At 39.9% G+C, this 22,962-nt stretch overlaps 1 protein-coding gene across 1 annotated transcript in view; it reads left to right on the forward strand.

The window, feature by feature from the left end:
* BRAF (B-Raf proto-oncogene, serine/threonine kinase) overlaps positions 1-22,928 on the forward strand; it is an 85,478-nt gene extending 62,550 nt beyond the window's left edge. Inside the window, exons 13-19 of the mRNA XM_082063329.1 lie at positions 1,248-1,424; positions 2,913-2,959; positions 3,548-3,666; positions 4,460-4,591; positions 7,550-7,684; positions 8,559-8,712; positions 14,950-22,928. Of these exons, the coding sequence (XP_081919455.1) occupies positions 1,248-1,424; positions 2,913-2,959; positions 3,548-3,666; positions 4,460-4,591; positions 7,550-7,684; positions 8,559-8,712; positions 14,950-14,972 (787 nt within the window). The 3' untranslated portion in view covers positions 14,973-22,928. The remainder of the gene's footprint in view (positions 1-1,247; positions 1,425-2,912; positions 2,960-3,547; positions 3,667-4,459; positions 4,592-7,549; positions 7,685-8,558; positions 8,713-14,949) is intronic.
* Positions 22,929-22,962: the final 34 nt, after the last annotated feature.

Genomic DNA, 22,962 nt, shown 5'->3' on the forward strand with positions numbered 1-22,962 from the left:
GCATGACTAATTGTTAGTTTAGATCTACAGCGCTGCCCATGTTATCTGTTGTTTAATAGTTTCTGTTTGGTAGTGTTGACTTCACTTTGAGTTTGTTTTTTTTTTAACGTATTCTTCATAGTCACTTCTTGATTTCCTTTTTTCATATCTACTGCTTGTGCTTTCCCAGAGGAAGTATTTGTCTTGGGTCCAGTTCTTAAAAGATAATCCATCCACATGATACAATAGAATATTTATTGGGGAAGACCATTAGCATCCAAATGCAGTCTTGAGCATAATTCTGTGTTAAGAAACAAAATAGAAAGAAAATCTTTGCCTCTGGGAAACAAATGTGTCAAGCTGGGTACCTGTGCTGGAGGACCATCCCCAATAAGCTACACAGTGAAAAGGGGGTGGTCAGACTTTTTCCCCAGAAAATCTTAGTTCAGAAAATTCCAAGCCCATAGTTGCGGAAGTGGAGGTATGCTTTCTGAGGTATGCTACTTCAGACTTCTCTGCATTTTTTTTGACATGCTTAATGCGGTTAAAAAAACTTGTATCTCATACCTAGTCCAGATTTTTGCTGGCAGTCCCATAGCTGGAGTCCAGCTTTTCTCTGTTGTTGATCATTTCAGCACTTTCAGTAAATAGTCAGCTGTCCTGTCCTTTGACTCAGACAGAGTTCATATCATAACCTTACTTATGTACAGTTTTCATACCTGTTTCCATCCTTTCCTGTATGTTGACTCCATAGAAAGTACAAAATTCTTGTCAAATAAAGTACTAAGAAAAACGGAAGCCGTGTCAAGGAAGTGTGTTGGTAGTTTCTGAATGAAAGGGTTGCCCTTCCTGGAAGCTTTTGAGACTGGAATTTCGTTTTGGATGTCCTCCTTGTGGGCAGCAATATCTTATAGCCAGACTTCGATTACACAAAAGCCAAGCTGCCTGCAAATCCTTGCTGTCCCATGGGGACCTGTGGTAGCAGCATCTTCTGAGCAGTCCTGTGCTGGGTGCTTTGCAAAAGCAAGAGGAAACGGTGCTTACCCCAGAATAGCTATTCCATGTCATTATGATAAGAAAGGCTAACTGCTGGAATAATTCATTAAACTGAGTCTAGGAACAGATTATCATGTTATCTGAGTAAAAGTTAAGATTGACCCAACAAAATCTGTTTGGAAAGATAAGTTTAGACTGTGATAGATCTGCCTGTGTTTTTCCTGATTTCCCGATCCACCTGATTTCCTTCTGATTTATTTTTTGTTCAACAGGAAAACACGACATGTGAATATCCTGCTTTTTATGGGTTATTCAACAAAACCCCAGTTGGCTATTGTTACACAATGGTGTGAGGGGTCCAGCTTATATCACCATTTACACATCATTGAGACCAAATTTGAAATGATCAAACTAATTGATATTGCACGACAGACTGCACAAGGCATGGAGTAAGTATCATATTATTTGTTTGCACATGAGCATTGGGGCAATGTTTACTCATCCTCTTCACTCTCTGACTTGACATTGGCAAATAAGGCCACCTGTCTGCTCACTTTGCCAAGCCCAGGGTCCTGCCTTGACTATCAAAGCGTTTGGTGAAGTGTTTATGATTTTGATTAGTAAAAGAGACTTTGTGTTCTCTTTTTGGAACGTAGGGAAATAAAAATCATCAAGAAAATATCACCTTAGAGAGCAGAATAAAGATAACTAAGGTGTGGTTAAACTTTCAGTCTTGTGAGCAAAGATTTCTGTTCCAGGCTCCACGATTTTCACAGTGCAGATAGTCTTATGGTAGGACACAAAACGTAGTTTAAAAAGAAATATCCTGTGAACGAAAGGATGGAATCCTGCAAGATAACACAGAAGACTGTGTTAGCAAAAAGAATCAATTTTTTTTTCTCCTTTTCTTATAAGTATTGTAGCTCTTTAAATAATAGATTCCATCCTTTGAAGGAAACATACCTACTTTGTTCTAAGGACTGTAAGTAATCTGGACTCCTGTAGAGGGCAATTGAGTGAGTTAGAATTTACAAAGCTAGCCCAATATTGTGTGTCAAAATCAGAACACTGATTTGTACGATCAGATAAATCACCCTCCCGCTGGGAAGCCACTATGATGATTGCAGTTAATTGTGCTATTTTTCTGCTAAGTCTGCTATTACATTTTCAGTCAAGAGGTGTGGAGGGGTTTGCAGCAACCAGCCTCTGTTAGCCTGCTCATCTCTCCAGGCTCCCTCTCTAGGTAGTGGAGCTGCAGAAGCTGTTTTATGAGTGTGATTTGAAACAGAGACATAAATTGCGGCTTTTCCAACAGGTTCATGCCAACCTCATTGACTAAACAAGAGCCATGGGAGACTAGTTGCCTAATTTAAACTGTATCTATGCCGTGGTGCAAGTATTCTGTGTGTCCCCTGCAATCTTTTTATTCAGTCTACAATCAGGGGATGGTTTTTGTAGTCCCATACTAAAAAGCAGTCAGCAGACCTGAGTACACAGTGGGACTGGGAAGCACATTTAGCCCCTGCAATTTAGAAGCACCTTACCTAAAACACCTCGCCCGCAAAGTGTCTTGACAGTTGTCATTAAGGCTGGGAGGCAGAACCTTCACCGCTGAATGGCATGTCAAAAACTACTGAAGTTCTTTTCTTTTTGTTCTGAATATTGAGTTAGACCTGAAAAACAGAAGTTGGTGCATAATTATTACTTCATTCTTCAGTAGCATCAGGTTTGAGCTAGAAATCTAAGGTTTCTTTTATGTTTGTTTTTTTTCCTGTGGCTGTTGCAGGAACTGTCATGGGTAACTGAAGTTTTACCAGCTTGATTAATATGTGCGCTTTGAATATCTACAGAATTCGTGTTTCAGTAATACAGTGAATTTGAGTAGTTGATTAGTGCAATATCATTTAACCCACCTAATCTATGATGTTCCTTTTCAGTTACTTGCATGCCAAGTCAATCATCCACAGAGACCTCAAGAGTAATAGTATCCTTTCCCAGAGACGTGATTGTGGAACATGACAGCATTCCTGGGCTTTGTTTTGTTTTTTCTTCTGCCAGAAATGAGCTTACTTATGTGGAAAGCTGTTCATCTGTGAATATTTGCTGAACTGAAATTTCGTTGAGAAGGGGTAATATGACTAGTAGCAAAGTAAGGAGTACTTAGCATGTCTGTTAATGTGATTGCAATAACATAGCAAGTTCTGTTGTGGTATCATATCATAAAGACTTTTTCATCATTTGGTTTCTACATGCAATGAAGGATTATGGCAGTTCACTCATGGAATATTTTCAGCTTCTTGTACTTGGCATTTCAAGAATGTTCTTGTCATTTCAAGAAACCCACCTGGGCCGTAATCTGTTCAGCCCTGGCCCAGTCATTCCTTCTGTAACCCTTAAATACTGTAATTCACCAGTCTGGCTGCTTAGAAACCTACATTATATTAAAGCTCCCTCAGTAGTGGGGAATGGTTAAAACTGTTATCTCTAAAATTGCAAATTTGTAGCTGTTTACTGTTCTTGTAGGACAGAACCAGTACTGCTTGTTTGTTTTCCCTTAACATTTTCCCCTCAGATATTTTTCTTCATGAAGACCTCACAGTAAAAATAGGTGACTTTGGTCTAGCTACAGTGAAATCCCGATGGAGTGGATCCCATCAGTTTGAACAGCTGTCTGGATCTATTCTATGGATGGTAAGCAAGGGGGAAGTGGTGTGTCTGGTCCAACAGATTTAACTGCCTTTGGCTAAAGTTTCTAAGACTGTCCCTCCAGCACACTGACATACACAAGCTGTCTTAAGCTGAGAAAGACAAGATGTATTATGAAGTACTGAGTGAATGCGTTTCAGTTCTTCTTTAAGCACAGGTTTTCCAGTAGTCAGCAAAAAAAACCCCTTTAGTTTCTTTAGCTCTTATTCTGAGGTTTAAACTGAAAAGAAAATGGTGGCTAGGGAAAAAAGGTATATGATTAATCCAGGGTTGAGGAGAGGGTGAGAGAGACATGGAAAACATCCTGCAAAGGAGAGAAACTAGCTCAGCCAAAAGCAAGATGCTCTTAAGTTTTAAGGATTCAAGCATGGTTACTCTCAAGAGGTCATTCAACTTAATAACTCTTAATAAGAGTTATAATTATGACTTCCTGTGCAACTCTGCTTTCTCCTTTTCTCCCTGAAAAAAGTGAAGGCTCTGTTAGTTGGCATTATTTTCAGTGTTCTTATAATTCCAGTCTCAAAGTAGCTTCTCAGTCTGGACAAGGTCACTTTGTTTTGTCATAGAGGAATAAAGGGATCACCAAGTTACAAAGAACTAGTGGATTTTGAGATTCATGTCAACATCCACGCTATATTAGGACCCAGTAATGTCTGAAGACAAGAGTGGGCTTTACATATGTTACACTCTGGACAAGTCCATGTTTTTTTGTTCCTGATATGTGAGGTGCAGCTTAATGTGATGAAATAAAAACTAACTCTTTTCTTTTATGGTACAGGCACCAGAAGTTATCAGGATGCAAGATAAAAACCCATATAGCTTTCAGTCGGATGTGTACGCATTTGGGATTGTTCTTTATGAATTGATGACTGGACAGTTACCTTACTCAAACATCAACAACAGGGACCAGGTAAAGAGAGCGTGGGCTTGGGAAGGGATTGACTTCAGTCTTCTGTGCCCTGAAACAGAGGGATTCAGCTTTGTGAAGTGCATGTTCTGATGTATTGTGTGTTTCATTTGTGTTTCTGATTCTGATCTTATGAGATTACATTTCTACATTTTCTAGATCTGCCTCAGCCATGTAGTGCCAATTTACACACTTCTCTTGAGGGTTTTCTTTTTTGTTCTTTTTTACTTCAAGTATAGATTTTCAGCTTCTGAGCTGGTTGCCAGGATACTTATTAGGGAGAGAGCAGGTTATTTAATAGTAATCTGGTTTAGAATAGTTCTGCAAAGGCAAAATGATCCTCCATATGTTCTGTTATTCCTCTTCTCCCCCCGCCTTTCCCCTTGCATTGAATAATAGTTCAGCAACAGGACTGACAAAATGGAACAGCAATCATCTCACTGAGTGTTTTATATTCATTGCAATCTTGAGAAATGGATGCACCATCTAATTGAATTTCAGGATATCAGCATTTCTCAAATCCTGCTTGATAGAGTATATGACTTTCCAGAATGTGTGAATCCTGTAAAGAAAATTACTTAATTGTGAACAAATATTCCATAAGTCTAATGATGCCACACACCTGCAATGTATCTTCACAGGACAGGCACATTTGAAAAGGCACGTCTGATTCATTATTTCTCTGTCTAATCTGAAAATAGTATCCATCAAGATCTTTGGTGTAAACTATTCCATGTCTGGGCGGTGTTATATTTATGTTGTATCTGTGTCCGCATCCCTTGTTTTTTCACCGTCAGTACTTGAGAATTGCAACCATAGCAACGTTCATCTGTGAATGCCATTTTATAAGGCTGCTTCCATATTTGTCAGAACACTTCATCCCAATTCATCAAATTTGGAATTACTCTTTTTTCTTTTCTTTTCTTTTTTTTTTTTAACTTTGAAAAGAAGGGAAATGTCCAGATTCCTGCCTGGATGCACGTAGCCTTCTAAAAGCATTATTTGGGCATTGTTTTGGTTTTTACCTTTTGAGATTTGAAAGATGAACCCAATGATGTGGGTGCTCACATTTGAATGCTGAAACAAATATTAAATTGCAAGTGGAGCCAACATACAAAATGTGATCTAATTTCTTGAGTTTTGTCACTCTCAGTCTATTGTCTGAAAAGATGTAAATATTGCTCACTCTGTGTTGATGCATCTACATTAGTTACTATGACACAAGTGAGATTCTTAGTGAGCAAAACATTGTTCTTGTTACACCTCAGCGTGTTTATCTCACCTTAACAGATTTTTCTAGACAGACTAGGACTGTCCTTGTAGTGATGTTCTCTTTTCTCTAGCTAAAATAAAGGTTTCATCCCTATATTATTTGCAAGGTATTAGAAACATAAATAATAATGAATTTTGAGTAATTTCAACTGAAGTATCACGGAATCATAGAGTTTGTATTGGAAGGGACTTTAGAGATCATCTAGTTCCAACATCGCTGCCATGGGCAGAGACACCTTCCAGTAGACCAGGTTGCTCAAAGCCCTGTCCCCTGACCTTGAACGCTTCCAGGGATGGGGCATCCACAGCTTCTTTGGGCAACCTGTTCCAGTGCCTCACCACCTTCATGGTGAAGATTTTATTCCTCGTATCTAATCTAAATGTACCCTCCTTCAGTTTAAAGCTGTTACCCCTTGTCCTTGTAGTGTAATTATTTAGCAAAGAGTAACTTCTAGATGATGGCAACTCTCATTGCCACAGAGGTAAGGGACTGGGTAGACGAGTCTTTACTATGAGATGCAGCTCTGGCACATGGGGATTTCTAAAGAAACCATATGGGAGTTTTGTACTCCTTCTTGATGCCAACACAGATGTGACTGAATCAGAAAGTTGAAAAAGGACCAGGCTTGTGGTAGTATAAATAACATGTATAGCTTGCTTGAGATAAAGGGTTTTTCTGTGAGTTTGTTTTTATTTTTTTTTTGCTAATGTCAAGATAGGAAACAGTTACGCTTCATTAAATATAAGGTATGACACACCTGCTGGGTCTGCCTGAGTATTCAGAAAAGTTAGTGATTATCTGCTGCAGCATGAATGGATCTTTGATTAGCTAGTTTGAAAGGGCTTTTTAGTGTCAGCACAACTGCAGTTCTCAAACGACATTGCATTTGACCTTGGCTTGACATGATAATGTTTGATTTTTTTTTTTTATTATAAATATCCAAGACAGCATTAACTTTATTTATGCTTTGCTTTCCTGTTTTCTATTACTTTACTTTGTTTTATGGTTAAGCTTTATCCTTAGGTGAAATATAAGCCTTCCATGTTAAAGGAATTACCCTAAAAATACAAAGCCTGTCTGTCTCCTCTTCTGCAGGGGAGAGGCAGTTTCTCTTTTTATGTTTTTTTTTGGGAGTGGGGAAGGTAGTCAGGTGTCAAGAATAAACTTTTGTGGTGGAAAAAGTATATGAAGGAAGTTATTCTCAAAGGTAAGGGTTTTTAATATCTGAAGTCCACGTGTTTCTTAAAATATTCGTCAGTGTGAACTTGCTGTTGACTTATAATATAAAACAGATTCTTTGTTTTTACAGAATATTTATTTTTAGGCATTCTGTTCCTGCCACAGAGTTGCTTATTCTTGTTTTTGTAACAGCTTTTGACACCGAAGAACTGTTCCTTAGATGGTTATTGCTATAAATGGTAACCATTTACTAGCGTTCAAATTTCACAGAAATGTCTCTTAGGAGGAGGAGGAGGAAAAATCTGATTTTTTTTTCTCTGTACAGAATAGGTTAGCCAGTATTACTCTAAGAAACTTGGCAATTTCAGTAGCAGATAGTGTTTTCTGGGAGCAGAAAACTGGCTTCTCGGACTAAAATGGTCTAGCAAAATGTTCTTCTTTGTTTACTGTTTAGTTTATGGACTCATCTTTTTCCCCTTTCATCTTTTTTTTTTTCTGCTTAAATAAAGATAATTTTTATGGTGGGGCGAGGATACTTATCTCCAGACCTCAGCAAAGTACGGAGCAACTGTCCAAAAGCAATGAAGAGACTAATGGCAGAATGCTTAAAAAAGAAAAGAGATGAGAGACCCCTTTTTCCACAGGTGAGGAATGTTCCTTTTTAGTTCTCAGTAGACTTTACAGTTCAAATATTAAAAATGAAATCAATTATGAACTCGCTGGCCAGCTGAAATTTTTTGATGAGTGCTATAGCATGACTTCATGAGAGTATTGGTTCAGTACCTGGTTAGTTCTGTTTAATTAGAAATGCTTATTTTCAATTCAGAAAGTAGGCATTAAAATGACTTGCGCAGTTGGAAAAGCATTTATGCATTGGAGAAAGTTTCAGCTGAGGGGCTGTGAAATTAATAATCGCAGTTAGACACACAAATTAGAACTTACTGTGTATGTTCTCAGAAATCTTTATACACCCCTCCTTGCTCTCCCCCAAGCTTTACAAAGGGAAACTGAAGAGTCTTGTCACAAAACTTGGTTTATCATGCCTGCTGGGGAAGGTTTGGATTCTAAAAGCTTGAGGGGACCTTATTTTTAATTTTTTTTGAAGTAACTAAAGAGTTTTCAAAAAATAAGGAGCTCCCCCTGCTGGCTTTGTGGTAATAAAGTATTAATCAAACCGCTGCCAAAGCTGTTTATTTGCAGCGATGGTAGGTACTGGTACTAGTGCATAAACAAGGAGGCAAATAAAAGGCCAACCATATTCATTATGCTTACAGAGGGAAATCAGTGTAGCCTTTTAAAGCAGAAAATGAGGCAGTTTCTTCCCAAGTGTCCTTTTCAGCTTTTTGAAGATACAAACATCAGAGTGCAATGCAGTAATCTATGGGGTTTTTTTAAGTTTCTGTTTAAATTGGTTGCGAATATTTTTCTGTAGCTAATGGGTGTTCTGCCTTTGGTTTTAAGAGAGTGTTACAAATTCGGAACAACAGATTTGATCGTTTATTTTTCTACTTGTTTTAGATTCTTGCCTCCATTGAGCTTCTGGCCCGGTCGTTGCCAAAAATTCACCGCAGTGCATCTGAGCCCTCATTAAACCGGGCTGGCTTCCAGACAGAGGATTTTAGTCTATATGCTTGTGCTTCTCCAAAAACACCCATCCAAGCAGGGGGATACGGTGGGTTTCCAGTACACTGAAAAGAAATGTGAAGTCATGTGCCTGTGTGTCCGTGTGCTGGTGTGTTCCTGTGCGTGCAACACACGTGTACGTTCTCGGTTCCTACCAGCCGTGTTTTTAAGGTTTACTGAGGGAAGGAGGACTCGCCTCCCAACACTGAGCATTGAATGTCCCGAGCACAAAGTCTGTGTCGGTAAGGAATGCCCTAGGAACAGCTGGCACAAGAAGAATTGTAAAGTCACGTAAGAGAAATGGGAAAAGTCACTTCAAAACAAGCAAAAATCCTCTGAAGGTGTCAATTGGGTGTCGTTTTTGCTTGCCTGTGTCGTTTTTGCCTAGTTTATTGATTGGAATTAGTTACTCAGGACTGTATTTGTTTTTAATCTGCTCAAGCTATGGTGTTTTTATTTTTTTACTTCAGTTGAGGTAATGATATTTGAGCAATAGGCTTTAGATTCCTCGGTTAGTAATGCTACTCATATGTGGGAAACAATTGGAAAAATAAACTTAGCTTCAAGACTGAGCACAATCAAAACTTCTCGTGGTCAGCAGAAGTGAGCAGATACAACACAGAATCCAAAGAAAGAGCTTAGTGACATGTGACTCTAATTTTGAAAGCTAAAGTTTAAAATAGTGCTGTTTAGAGAACACCCCTTCCTGCAGAAGAGTGGTAGCTTGGGGGTTTTTTAATTTACTTTTTATTTTTGACCTGCTATAGCTTAGACCATCTCAAAATGTTCTATTACAGTACAACATAGAAGAAATTATGAATCTCTGATTTTGCTGAACTGCAAAAATATTGCTGGTAATGGGCCATGTATCCTTCAATTAGCACAGATTTAAAAATTAAAAAAAAAAAATCTTGAGCATAACCAAATACTTTAAGAGAAAAAGGCTGCTAACACCCATAATAGGAAAAGAGGATTTGAAAAAGTGGTTGTTTTCATGGAAATCAGTATTACACCATGTTAAGATGAAATGCTTTATTTACTTTAATATTGTTAAGAATACCACTGAGCGTGCTTCTGCTCAGTGAGGAGTTGGTGGGTTTTTCTTTTTTTACTTCTATATAAAAGCTGCTAGTTTGACCAGAAGTGAATCTGTTAGACTAGATATCTAACTGAGAAAGCTGGACACCTTGCCAAGATCCTGTCAGCTCACTTGAAAGATTCTTCTTTCCTCTGGAACGTTCCTCTGGAAATGGTGAACCAGAGTAGTGGTTCAGGCTATATCAGTCTTCGATGTCAGATATGAAAACAATAATGTATTGACTGTGTTCTTGCGTATTTTGAAATTAGTTGTGTGGTTTTGTTTGTTTTAAACTGCTAAGCTGTTAATTTTCACAGATTCTTCTGCATCGGAAGCAAGCTGTTGCTGCTCTTGCTAGGACTTCAAGGGTCAGGGGTGTTCTGAATGGCTTCTGAGTTACATACTTATAGGGAAGTTTTGCATGTTACTGGCAGTAATTTTTTGAAATAGATCAGGAATTCGGAAAAGGTTTTCTGCTGTCTGGCAACTGAGCATTTTAAAACAGGAGGCAGAGTTAGAGAGCTTGAAGAGATGTAGGCAATTTCTGTGTTTTCTGGCTGGATTCTAATGGTCTTTTTGGCTTCTGTTGTTGGAGCAGTTTGGGAACTAACTTTTCTCATTTTGTTAGTCAAGAAAATTCATCTGTTGAAATCTATCTCTATGGAAATAGTTATGGAGGACGAAAGTTGTTATTGTTTTAGAAAATCTGTTTCCCATCTTTCTGGTAGCTTCTCCTCATTTTGGCAGGCTCATCTTTAAATGAAAACAGGACTTAAGTGGTTTTTTTTCCCCCCTTTTTAATTATTATTATTTTTTTACTCTGGGCAGTGAGGAAGAATGTTTCTTAAGGTTTGGAGTATAGTATTTAACACAGGCTACAATGCCCATCCCAGGAATAGCAAGAGGCTGCTGCTGGGTCTCCTGCAGAATCTAGAAACGCACCATCCCAGGCAGAAAAGGCTCAGCCCAGCGGGCGGTCACAGCTTGCTCAGTTCCAATGAGTTAGTCCTTGGAGCAGAGTTATCCTCCTAGTTGTTAAGATTGTTCCTCTGTGTGATAGGAACTACAATTGTAGTGGGGGGAATGCTGCCATCCTTAGACACATTTGGCCACGATTCCTGTGGTGTGGGCAGCACATTCAAATTCTTCTTGTGTCGTCTGTTTTTACACCTTCAGCACGGTTTGGGACCCACGGCCGTAACGTGATCTTAGCTTCTCGCTAAACATTTTATGCAGCCTGAAAGGAGGCTGTTTTTTTGTGGATCATTAACTTTATCTGACATAAAGGCATTTAGGAGTTTAACTTCTGTAGTTTGCAACTGCTGCTTCAGCGAGATTTGGGAACATATGTAGGATGAAGATGCCAAAATACACCTGTGGATCTGGGTCAGTATTCTCAAAGGCACGACCCAGCTGTATTGTTTAGAAACAGATACCTGGCAGTCCTGAAAACAGGTCCATAGAACTTTGGGCTTTTCTGAAGGGGTGGTTGATACTATGTGAGTTTCCTTTTTTCTTTACTTCCCTGCATCTCAGTATAGACACAAAATTTGCCTTGGTACCATCTAGAAGGACCAGATCTTCATAAATACTGCTGTGTATTCTTCTGAAGATACTAGTTATCCACATCAGTGTATGTTGCAGATTTTTATTTAGCCAGCGGATGGTATCCATACTAGAAGTGCAAGATCCAACAGAAAACTGCCTCTTCATCAATACCTTTTTCTGTGCCTGTGAATCTAATCCAGCCAAGGTGTTGGAATTTGGTTTTTCCTTTGATAAGTCAGTTACTGTCTACTTCAGTAGATGAGGCTGGCACAGGCCTGGAAGGGAACCATTCTCCTCCTTGCGATTCTTCTGAGAAACGTGGTATCTACACTAGCATAAGGAGTACAGTTAGGATGTTGTCTATACACTTTAGTAATCTCATTAATCCAGATAACTTATACATTTGTGAGAGCAGCAATTGGTAACTGCATCTCAAATCCCTCTGGGAATCAGGGGCAGCAGGTTCTCTCAGACATGTCCTTACAATATATTCTTTGGACGCCACATGAAAGAACTTGATCATCTGTTTAGAACAGATTTTTTGAAAGTATGCATTTGAAATAGTTTCCACAAGTGTGGAAAGACTGTAACAACTAACTTTAAAGGGCTCCACAAGAAGTGTAGATTTTCAAATGCTGCCCATCCTTTTGAAAGGCATTTCTTTGTTACCAGTCATTTCTTTGTTACTGTCTGAAGTTCTGCTTGGTAAAAAGCGCACCAGGTATCTGACTCACAATGAATAAAAATGTCTGGTTTTTTTTTTTTCACATCTTAAATCACTAAGTATTTGGTTTCATAGCTTTGTGATAAGCTGATCTCCTTGGGAGCAGCCATGGCCCAGCTCCTTACCCTTGCACTGGCAGATCCTCTCCAATTCCACGAGTCCATTCCGTGCAGTTGAGCGTGTTCCCCCCACCGCCAACAGAGCAACTCTCCAAAAACTGGTTAGAAAACTCTCCTTGCCCACCAGCCTGAGCCGGCGTTTGCGAGGTCACCTTAGCAGGGCAGAATCAGGATGATCCTGTAAGATCCTGCAGGACAAGGGATATTGGATCACATTTCTAAAGCTGTCTTCATTTAGTGCATTCACTGCTTTCAGGCAAGACCATCACGTCCAGCTAGAAAATGGTGAATTACTTCATTTACCTCTGTGCACTAAGTGTCAGGAAGAGGTTGCTTCTGTTCTCTGTCCCTCTCCTACAGATGGGGTTTCTTTCAGAAGCTAAAAGAATCAGCTACAGACATTTTACATCTTCAGAATAGAAAGGGTGACATAAAGCATTTTAGCTGCTTCTCATAAAGTCCTGTCAAGACCTGTCAGGATGGAGGATTCCTGTACGCAGATAGGTATAGCCATCTGCACTCCTCGTCTGGGGAAAGCTGTTACTGCTAACCACATTTTATCCATGTTCAGTCAACATAAATCCCATTATTAGATGAACATGTTACCGGTTTTGGTGTCCTGTTGATTTGAGATCAGATTAGCACCTGAATTTTAAAAGGGGAGATTTAGCTTGTTGGAAAAAGCTCTTTGCTAAGGTTTTATTTAGATGGAAGAAAAATCTGAAAATCACCTTTTTATAGCTACCATTCTATCTGAAATGCATCTTGAATCCTGATCCTGTTTTTTTCCATTGCCCTTTCCCAATTAATCATTCATTTTTTATCTTCTGAAATCCCTGTATGACTATTAAAAGCTGAATTATTACCAGAAATGGGCAGAAGGACAAGATGAGTAATGAGGGAGCAATCTCTTGTTTATAAATTGATCTTTAATCAGCAGTTTAGGAAAGCAGACTGCAAAATAAATTAAGTAGAGCATGTTTTGAAAGTGTAGCTAAGCATGAATGTCATTCTTAAAAATGAGCCTCACAGGCAAATACTTGATGACATTTTTGTCCTTCTTTTAAAAGAAAAAACTAGGCGGGGCGGGGGGGAACTACAAAAATTGAGAAGTTTCTAGAAGATATTGTGAAGAGAGCTGAGAGATCGGTGAAACGTGCCAGAGAGAAGCAAGGAAAGCTATCAGATATTCAGAGTATTTTAGAGTAAGGGTTTTATCTGTTGGTAGAACTGGGGAAACGGGCAATTAGACCCATTGCGAAGCTTTTATTCATTTGTCGTTATAACTTAAAACTGCCACCACAGTCTACCAGGACACATAGAGCTTGCGGTCTGCCACAGCCCCCTGTGCCAGCTGCCCTTGCTTTAGACCTCGGCTGCATCCCCTTCTCATTTCCCATGGCACACGGAGCCTTCTCTCCTCATTCCCAGCGCTCTTCACGTTCCCTTGGATCAGCTGTTGCTACCAGGCCCTGTAGATGCCCTTTCTTCCCCCTCCCCATGCAGACTGCTCATCATTTTCTTGGCTCCCTTCTTTGTAAAGCAAGACATTCCAGGGAAGTAATGCTATCAGTTTAAAATTCTGTTTGCAGGGATATTTCTGGTTTCTTTCCAATATTCAGAATAAGAATCTTAAGAAAAACCAAAACCAACAAAACCCTTGCTCTCAGGAGGATGGAAGGACACTGAGATAAGGCACGATATGTAATGGTATTCACATGTTGCTGTCAAAAAGAACAAACGGTCTCATCTGTCTGCTTATCAGTCCTTCATTTTTAGGAGAGCTTTGAGGGGTGCTCTCAAGAAACTAACCCAAAATTAATTTAGAGCTCAACAATGGGAAGTTATATGCACACTTCTTTTTCTCTTGCTCCTGGGTCCTTTTGGTTAAGCATAGTTGGACACCCCTCCCTAAAAATCATATAGAACACAGTTTCTTTGTGGGTGGCAGGAAATTTTTTTTGTCTGAAGTATTAGATTAAGAGGATGAGTATCTTAGTTTCATCTTCTATTCAGTTCTGTGGCAAACTTCTTGAGTCTTTGGACAGTGATTTTACCCACTTCCGTAGCGTCATCATCTCCAGAATGGAACTACCAGCCTATCTCGCAGCATGCCAACAGAATTTCAGGAGATCACTGCATGTGAAAGCGCTGCATAGAATTATTATTTATTCAGTAATGCTGAAGAGAGCATGGGCGTTGCTTCATTTGTTGTGGTCCCAATTAGTGAGGCCTAAGTTTTGGTCTGGGAGTGAATAGGCAATCTCACCATTCTTATATTTCTCCCAGTAGGTTGCTATGTTGGTCTCTAAATCAGATTCTAGCATTCTTTAATAGTGATTTAATCTTCAGGCACTTTACTGTATATAGTCTTTAAAGGTTAACGGGTGTGTCAAGTAGTTTTTTCTTATTAAACCAGTTTTACAGCAGAATAGAAATTAGTTTGCAGTATGACGCATTTATTGCAATAGTTGCTTTTCAGGAGGATACATGTGCAATAGGGAGTTTACAGTGAAATGGAACTGATGCGTTTTATTTTCAAATGCACGATGAATTAGACTTTGGTTGAACTTTTAGACCTCTGTCCTGGGATGAATGGGTACAGCTTGCTTTCAAGAAATTCCTTTCTGGTAAAATATGCTGGGTCTATATTCAATGTCCTTTCACTATGTATTCTTTTGTGCTTTAATTTTAACAGTTTGCATTTTTTAACATCTTTTATATTCAACCTAATGTTCAACTAGTCTGCAGAAAATCTCTGACCGCCTGGTAACTGTAATCACCTACTTAAACCAAGCTCTTGTCCTCCCTCTACAGGAGAATTTGCAGCGTTCAAGTAGCCACAGCACCATGGCAGCACCCACTCTGTTATTTAAGTCTTGTGTTCCTACAGTTTCTTAACATCAAAACTCTATTCTGCTCCGCGAAACTTAAAGCAATTTAGAAAAGATATCCGTAAGCTTAAAAGTGGAGCAGAATGGAACTGCCAGTCCAACGACACAATGGGAAAGAAAAAAAAAAAAAACAAAACAAAAACAGACAAACAAACAAAAAAGAAATAAAAGAAATAGTACCTTTTTTTGGGAACCAGAATCCTCTGCTGCCAGTGTTTCTCCTTCAACGCAAGCCGCCAGGTGCACTCGGAGACCCGCGGCCGCTGCCCGTGCCATTGGCATCATTCATTCCCCGGAGAGAGGAGAGGGCGCTCGTGGTTTGACTCTGGTGCTCGGGCATGAGGGGATGGAACTGCTGCTGCAACTTTAGGAGACTTTGCTTTGGATGGTCTGCCGGTCGGCTTTCTCCCTCTAACAACGTACCATCAGAGGCTGAATGTCTGATGAGTGCTAATTCAAAAGAATCCCTCCTCCGTTCTGACCTTTTTTTTTTTTTTTTTTTTACTTATTTCCTGGTGTACTCGCTGATTTATGGACAATGCAGTATCCCCTTTTCACTGTATTATGTCAGATGCCTAAATCTGTCTATAGTATTGGGTTTTATTGCAGTAAAATTAAAACCGCGAGGTGATGGGAGCTGGGGAAGATGTTACTCTAAAGGCGAAGAGATTGATCTGAAGGAAAAGGGGATGCTGCTGCACCTTTTTTCAGATTTACTTTATCGCTTCTTCAAAAAACAAACGACAACCACCAACCTTAACCTTTTTCCTTTTCCAGTATTTTCTTGGTGTGTGCATATACAACATCTTTCAGAAGGATTCAGTAGATCCTTCTTTTGTTGGTCCAGCAACAAACTGAAGTTTAAAAAAAAAAATGTAGCACGATTGTCCTCTTTTATTTTTTTTTCTTTTGTATCATATGATACAATGTATTTATCAAAGATGCTACCACAGCATCTGAAGTCTGTCGAAATCCTGATACAGACTGTGAATGGTGTATGTACCTACTTTAAAAGTTTTATTTTAAACGAGGGTGCAGGTTAATGCCAGGTACCTTACCAATATGTAATGTTTTCATAAACGGGGAAAAAAGTTCTCAGGTTGAATTGAATACAAATACAAAACCCCCTAGAATTAGACATTCCGAAAATTGTGTTTTGGTACTTTCAAGAGCTTTTTTTAAAGGATTTTTATCCTGTTAACGTCCTCTGATAAGTGTGCGTGTAAATGTGGAGCACCTTGTCCTAATGGCAAGGTGTTCGATCAAAACAAAACGGTACTTGCTGGATCCACGCTGACTACTTCTCCTCTCGTTGCTTTCTTCCCTGTCATCTCTTTCCTTCCGTTTGTCTTTCCCTTTTGTACCCTTGGCAAACAAGGGTGAAGGTGGCGGTATCTCCATCAGAGTGCGTTGTTCTCCTGTCCTCCAATCCTGGTTTTCAAATGGTCGGTAGCTTTTTGACGAGTTACTCAGTCAGGGAAAAAATAAAAACAACTCAGAAAGTTCTGCACATCATTTACCTCTAGTAGAATATCTTGTGATGTGATCTGTTTGCAGAGTTCTCCGGTATGTGCTATTACATGTAAATTATTTGTACAGAGGCAAGTCAGACCACATTAGAAAGAAATTCGAGATCAGAGAGAAGCTTTCCGAATTAGATTTGTATCTGCCCTGTGCCACTCCAGGTGAGGCAAGAGAATCAACCCCCCTCTAAGCAGGGAGGTTCTTGCTGGGGTGGGGAGGTGAAGGGATGTTAGACAAAATCATGACAAATAAATGAAGGAGTTAAATGTGTGTGAATGTGATGTCCATGCTAAACAGGGGTGTATTGGGTAAGGACACTGTCCTTCCCTCCCTCGGAGAGTTGGACTGTTTGTGTCTGCAGAAGGTTGCTCCCAGGTGAAGGGAGAAACCCACATGGGTAGTGGAACGTGTTTTTAAAACCCTGGAGTTCTGCAGCATTGCTGGTAGCCTGTTTGGTTTTGTCAGTAAATATTTACTGGGGTTATAGGGACCGGACTAATCTGAAGTGGGAATTATAACTGAAATACTGTGTATTCATATTAATTCCACAAACATTAGCAAGACAGCAATAGTGAATGACTTAATAGTCACTACAAGAATGAAGTGATTCATGTTGGTACATGAATAGAATTGATTTTGTGTACAGGATGCATTTTAAAAACAAACAAACAAAAAGCACAAATTTTTCTTGTCTGCTGTGGGTCTTCAGATGCTGTAAGGTTTGGTTGTTTGTTTTTTTTTTTTCTTATTGAGATTGGCAGGAATTTAAATAGTAGCAATAGCCACTTTCCAGTGCGGAGAAGCGAATGAGTGAGCGGTGGCGTGCGTGCCGGTGGAATCACAGCGCTCCCTGTGATCATTGGAGGCCAAGACGGAGGAGGTGGAAGGAGCCTGGGGCCACTGGGCTCAATAGGCGGGTGAGAGCAGTTACAGAGACAGACTCCCAGAGTGTGACACAGTCACCACTCGTTCTCCCTCCAGCCCCTCTGTGGGCTGTGGCCTAATTTGTACCTGTCAGGCATGCTGGAAATTAATATCCCCTTGAAAGAAATTGTTATCGGAGCAAGTATGTGCAGGTGGTGTGCAGTCATTCGTTTCACAGAGCTTGTTAAAAGCCCTAGTTTCCTTTCCACAAGGTCATGCTGGTAGAAGATTGTCTGCTAAAACATAACTGTTAGGAATTTCATTCTGTCTTTGCTTAAAATGAACTTATTTTTGTGAAGATTCATTACCCCTTAGTCTACAATATGCTTCTTGAGCCCATAGGAAAAGCACAAGGAAAATTGCTATCCTTGTCCATGCAAAGCACTTTATAAGTAACACGTGGTCTTTGGGGTTTTTTTATTGGGGTTTGTTTGTCGAGGTTTTGTTTGTTTGTTTGTTTGTTTTCTGAGGAATGTGCAAGTTGTTTGGCTGCTGTTTAGAGAAGTCCTTTTAGGATGCATTTCTACTGGTCTTCATGTTTCCCTCCAGACAGCTGTAGTAATGTGTGTTTGTCTGTAGGAGGTGCCACGTAATACTCATGCAAAACTTTGGAAGAAAATTGGCTTGTAAATAATTGGAATTATTATTTTTTTCATCTTTTCCTTCAAGAGTTTTTCTGGGATGTCTTGCATGCCATCAGAACCAGTCCTAAAGGTGCCCTGTAGTTGTTTAGTGAACAGGGAGATCAGAGCAGACAAGAACTGAGTGCCCTGTATAGGAGTGGGGTGAAGGATGTAAACTAAAATAACCAATATGTTAATGTCCATTACACCACATTTCTTAAGTTTCTCTGTGATGCCCCAGCCACAGGCACATGTCCTGTATGGGGATGGTAGAACATATTTTGTGTGCGCATTGGGACAAACATCTAGACAGTCATACTGCTTTTAGCTTTACATTATCTAGTCTCTAATAATTATTTGGAAATCTACCAGTATCCAATCCCAGCTGTTCATGTCTTCATTAACGACACAGACACCTTCCCCTCTACCTTTCCTTTTCCACACAGTTAGAAGAGGCCCGTTGCCTGTTACATCTTCCCTGTCAGTACGTGATAGTTTCCTGCAGCATATTTGCTGGAACCGGAACATTGTGGTGGAGCTTAAACCAAATGGTATGAGCGTAGAGGCCTGGTTATTTTGAAAGTAATTTCTGCACGAATTAAGTCTTACATGGCCCCAGATACAGTTAGCCCCATCATTTGTTTTTTGCTGAACTCATGCAGGTCATTGAATGAATCCACCTCTGCTTTTTCTGCTCACATAAAATCATCATTCCTTGTACCTGAATGCCCCAGCAGCTGGTGATGATGCCAAATGTTTGAAACCAAACACTGCCATCTTATTGTGGCCTCTAGACATCACTTGGATTAGTATGTGCTCATTAGAGGCAGAATTTGGCCTCCATGACATAAAATCAATGAAATGCTGACTGTTGATAAGTACCATGTCTTTCCACAAATGCCCAAATGAGGGGAGGCGGAATACGCTGAAGATCATGCACATATAGGTTTGCTTCTGTGTTTGCCTGGTGATGTAAATACATCCAGCATTTCACAGAACATTTGGGGAAGCCAGATCCTCAGAAGCCTCAGAAAAAAGTACAAGTTGAAGTTTTGATAGTTGGAGGGGCTAAATTTAGGGAAGCAGCATGTAGACATTTCACACTTCTGCAGCCTATAGATTTCATTCCCTTCTGGACTGTGAGTGCAGCATGTGTAGCACAAACTATTCATAGTACTGTAGGCAACATGTTTTCTGTCTGTTGAAAAAAGTACCACCAGTAGCACAATGCGACAGGCAAAGCTTCTAGGTACAGCCAAGTTCAGTTAAAAACCAGTTGCATGAGTGTTACGGCATGGCTCTGGAGGTGCTGTGTCTTCTGGTTTTCTGTTACGCATTTGACATAGAACTTTATGAAAGAAACTGTCTTCTGCAGCCTTGTTAATATGCGTTTGCACTTCACATTTGTTTGGGCATGCATTTTAAATATATTTTTTCATTGTTTCATTACTTCTTACCTAGTAAATAAAATCATCAAAGTTCTTCTTTGCATTTAAGTTCGAGGATGCTAACACAGAAGCTACTGAGTCAGCACCATGACAGCAGTAAATAGCTATGAAACTGTGGAAGGAGGAAACTCTTTAAAAACTGCAGAATGCAGAGTACACCAAGAGCAAACTAAAGCGAAAACTAGCGTATGTATTTTCTAGAGAGAAGGGAGCTATCCAGACCCTCTGTTAAATGGTTTAAATAGGGATCCTCCAAAACAGTCTTTGCAGTTTGCCAAATGATCATGTGCCTTCGCAACCTTAAAAAGTACAACAGAATGTAAACAGGTGCTTTGTAACTAGAGCAGTGGCTTTGGTTTACTTCTGATGCAGTAGTTTTTGTATGTAACTATCACCATAGATAGGTAGTTTGGAGCTGGGAAACTTCTGTGAAGGAGGGCAGAGTGTTCCCCAAAATACTTACGGTCATTTCAAAGCTAGGAATTGAAGGATACCTAATTCAGTTACAATAAACTTGCTGCTTGAAATCTGCTCTATCAGAAGTTAAATGAGGTTCATTTAATTTAAAGATAAAAAAGCCCTCCTCCCCCTCCAAAGACATAAAGATCTTTTTAAAGAAGGGTAATAGAATGCTCCAAAGAGGCCCAAAGTTACACTGTCATAGCATCTTAGAATGAGACAGTAGATGAAAAATAGGAGTTAGGTGAGGAGAAATCAATGGCTAGTACTCATGTAATCATGTAATATATCAGGACCATACAATTAATTCCCTGGCACAGAAAGTGCAATTCATTTTGTTTTATGGAATATCAGCAGGTTTCATTAGTTCTTCCTTGGGCCTTTTGCAGTTCCTCAACAATGCAGGTGACTCTCCAGCGATGACATACTGTTATTGCACGTTACCCGTGGGAGGTGGCAGGTGTCTTGTCAGCTGAGGGACAACCAGTAGGTTTGAATTTGATTTGTTCAAATTTCAAAACGGTTACGTAGACTTCTGGCAGTACCTACACGCCAGTGTCATATTTAACCTGCTTGTCTATAAAGGACAAAATAATGGGCTTTGGTATTAGTCCTTTTTCAGATTTTTTTTTCCTTTGGGGCAAGACTTTGGGCATAATTGTAAATTATAAAGTTATGTCTAAATGCACAGTTCATGCAAAACATCAGACCAGTTTTTACTTGGCTTTGTTCCTTTTAGAATGCAAAGTGTAAAAACATTTTACTAATATTCCAGGAACTACCTGGGACCCTTCTACCTGTCCCAAATTCTGCACTAGAAGTACATGTGAGAAGATGGTGTTTTTTCTGTTTTTAAGCAAAATCGTAAAGAAACTATTTCTCTAAGAGAAGGGAGCTGTTGGGGGAGGGTTTAGAAACTTCTAAACTACCTAGGCATTTGCTTCATAGCATCACAGCAGCAGTGTGTTCAGCTCATCCAGCCTACTTAAGAGCCAGCAGTGACCTGTCTGGTCATTTTGTCTGGTTTATCGAGTTTGCAGCAGCTGTACTTTAGAATAAGCCTTGTGTGACATTTGCTTTTGAGCGAGTAAAACACAAAAAATAACTATGTTTTCTTTTTTGTTGTCGTTTGGGTTTGGAAAACGGTTGGGTTTTGTTTTGATAAATGTCATTCTGCGTTGTATTTGTGTATTCACCCTAGCTGAAAAGAAAATCTGTTTGTGTGTTTGGGAGTTCAGTGGAACATTTAGAGAAGAAATGAAGCCCTGCCATCTGGGCACAGATGTTGGGTCTGGGGGACAAAATGGACCAAACTTGGGTGTTGGGTTATTTTGGGATGGTGGGGGGTTTTGAGGGCATAATTTAAATTAACTCTCTAAAATAAAATGTAAGTGCAATAAATGTGCTTTTTTTTATTCAAAGCTGTGAACCTTTAGGAAAAAAAATCCATGACAAAAAAAATGCACATCATTCCTTCACGAGCCTTGTGTCCTACCTGCCCCCCCTTCCTTCCCCCTCTCCACACTTCTCCTCAACTGACAGAAACTTGACAGTGGCCAACTTGCATGTTTTGGCAACCCAAATTAACGTTGCTTTTCTTCTGATCTCGTTTGTTGGGATCGGGGAAAGTCCTGGCCCCTACTCCTTGCCAGCCATGGGATACCTTTGGGATTGTGGGCTGCCCTGTGCCACCAGCGCCAGGTCCCCCACTCTGGGGGTGCAGGAGCCAGCCCACCTCTACCACGGCCGTCCCAGCTGCCAGCACCGTGCTCCTCCCCTCCCTGCACGGGCTCCCAGAGCTGGGCGGGTGACCCTTTTTTTAAGCAATTGCAAAAGTCATCAGCTGCCTAATTGTGTCCCTCTGTCAGAAGACACGTGCAGGCTGGCCACTGTTGCCTTCTGTGACTCTGCCTTGTTCTGAAGGAGCAGGTCCATCCGCGTGTGCGACCTGTCGTGCATCACTTGCACCGTTTCTTACTTGAGCGCGCGCTGCTTTTGCCAGATGAGGAAATGTGCACCGGTCTCTTGGGGGTGTCCACGAGAGGCGCAATATCTGTGTTTCTGTAAAAGGTGATGGAAGGTGTGGCACTCGGTGGTCAGACCCTATGGGGGGAGTAAGAAAGGACTGGCTTGTTTAAAGTTTATAGACATACAGATCTATAGCCTTTAAACTTGATTATTTTTATATATAGACAAGACAATGGCATTACCTCATAATACAGAGGCTTGTTTATGAGAGGCAAAGTATCTAATAAGGAGAGGAAAGGGAAATTATATACAGATTTCTTGTTTTTTGTTTGTTTGTTCCTTAGTGCAATGAAATGTCCCAGCAGTTTAAACTGTGTGCTAACACAACATTCCTTTCAGCTGTACTTTTTTGGTTTTTGACCACCAGAGGTTTGCGAGGGGCTTACAACTGCAAAGTAGAAGGTCCAGTTTGGTTACTTAAAAAAAAACAATTGTGTTAGTAGATTTCCATAGCTGCTTTTTAAAAATCTACAACGGAGTAATTGTTTCGAAACTTGTATTTATTTTTTAATTTGTAACAAAATGTTTATTTTCGGTTTCCTGTTACGTAGGTCATGGCAAGTCCCCTTCTTTCCCTCTCAAGTTTCCCCTGTAATTGCCAATACAACTTCTTTTTCTTGTTTGTTCCTTCCCCCTTTACTTCTGTTGTCCCTTCATTTGTACTTTGGAGTTTTTCTCATGTAAATTTGTACAATGGGAAATATTGTCCAGTTTGGTTAGAGAGCATGGAGACTTAAAACATATTAAAATTTGATAGCTGAATTCAGATTGAAGAAAACTATTTCTGTGTAAAGTTATTTAAAGAACTCTGTATTATATAAAAGGCAAAAACTTCTATGTACTTGATGTGAATATGAGAATACTGCTATAATAAAGATTGACTGCATGGAAAAATCTGAAGGGGATTGTTTATGGTGTAATTCATAAGTC

Source organism: Streptopelia decaocto (assembly GCF_964273445.1).
Source record: "Streptopelia decaocto genome assembly, chromosome: 1".
Lineage (NCBI taxonomy): Eukaryota > Metazoa > Chordata > Aves > Columbiformes > Columbidae > Streptopelia > Streptopelia decaocto.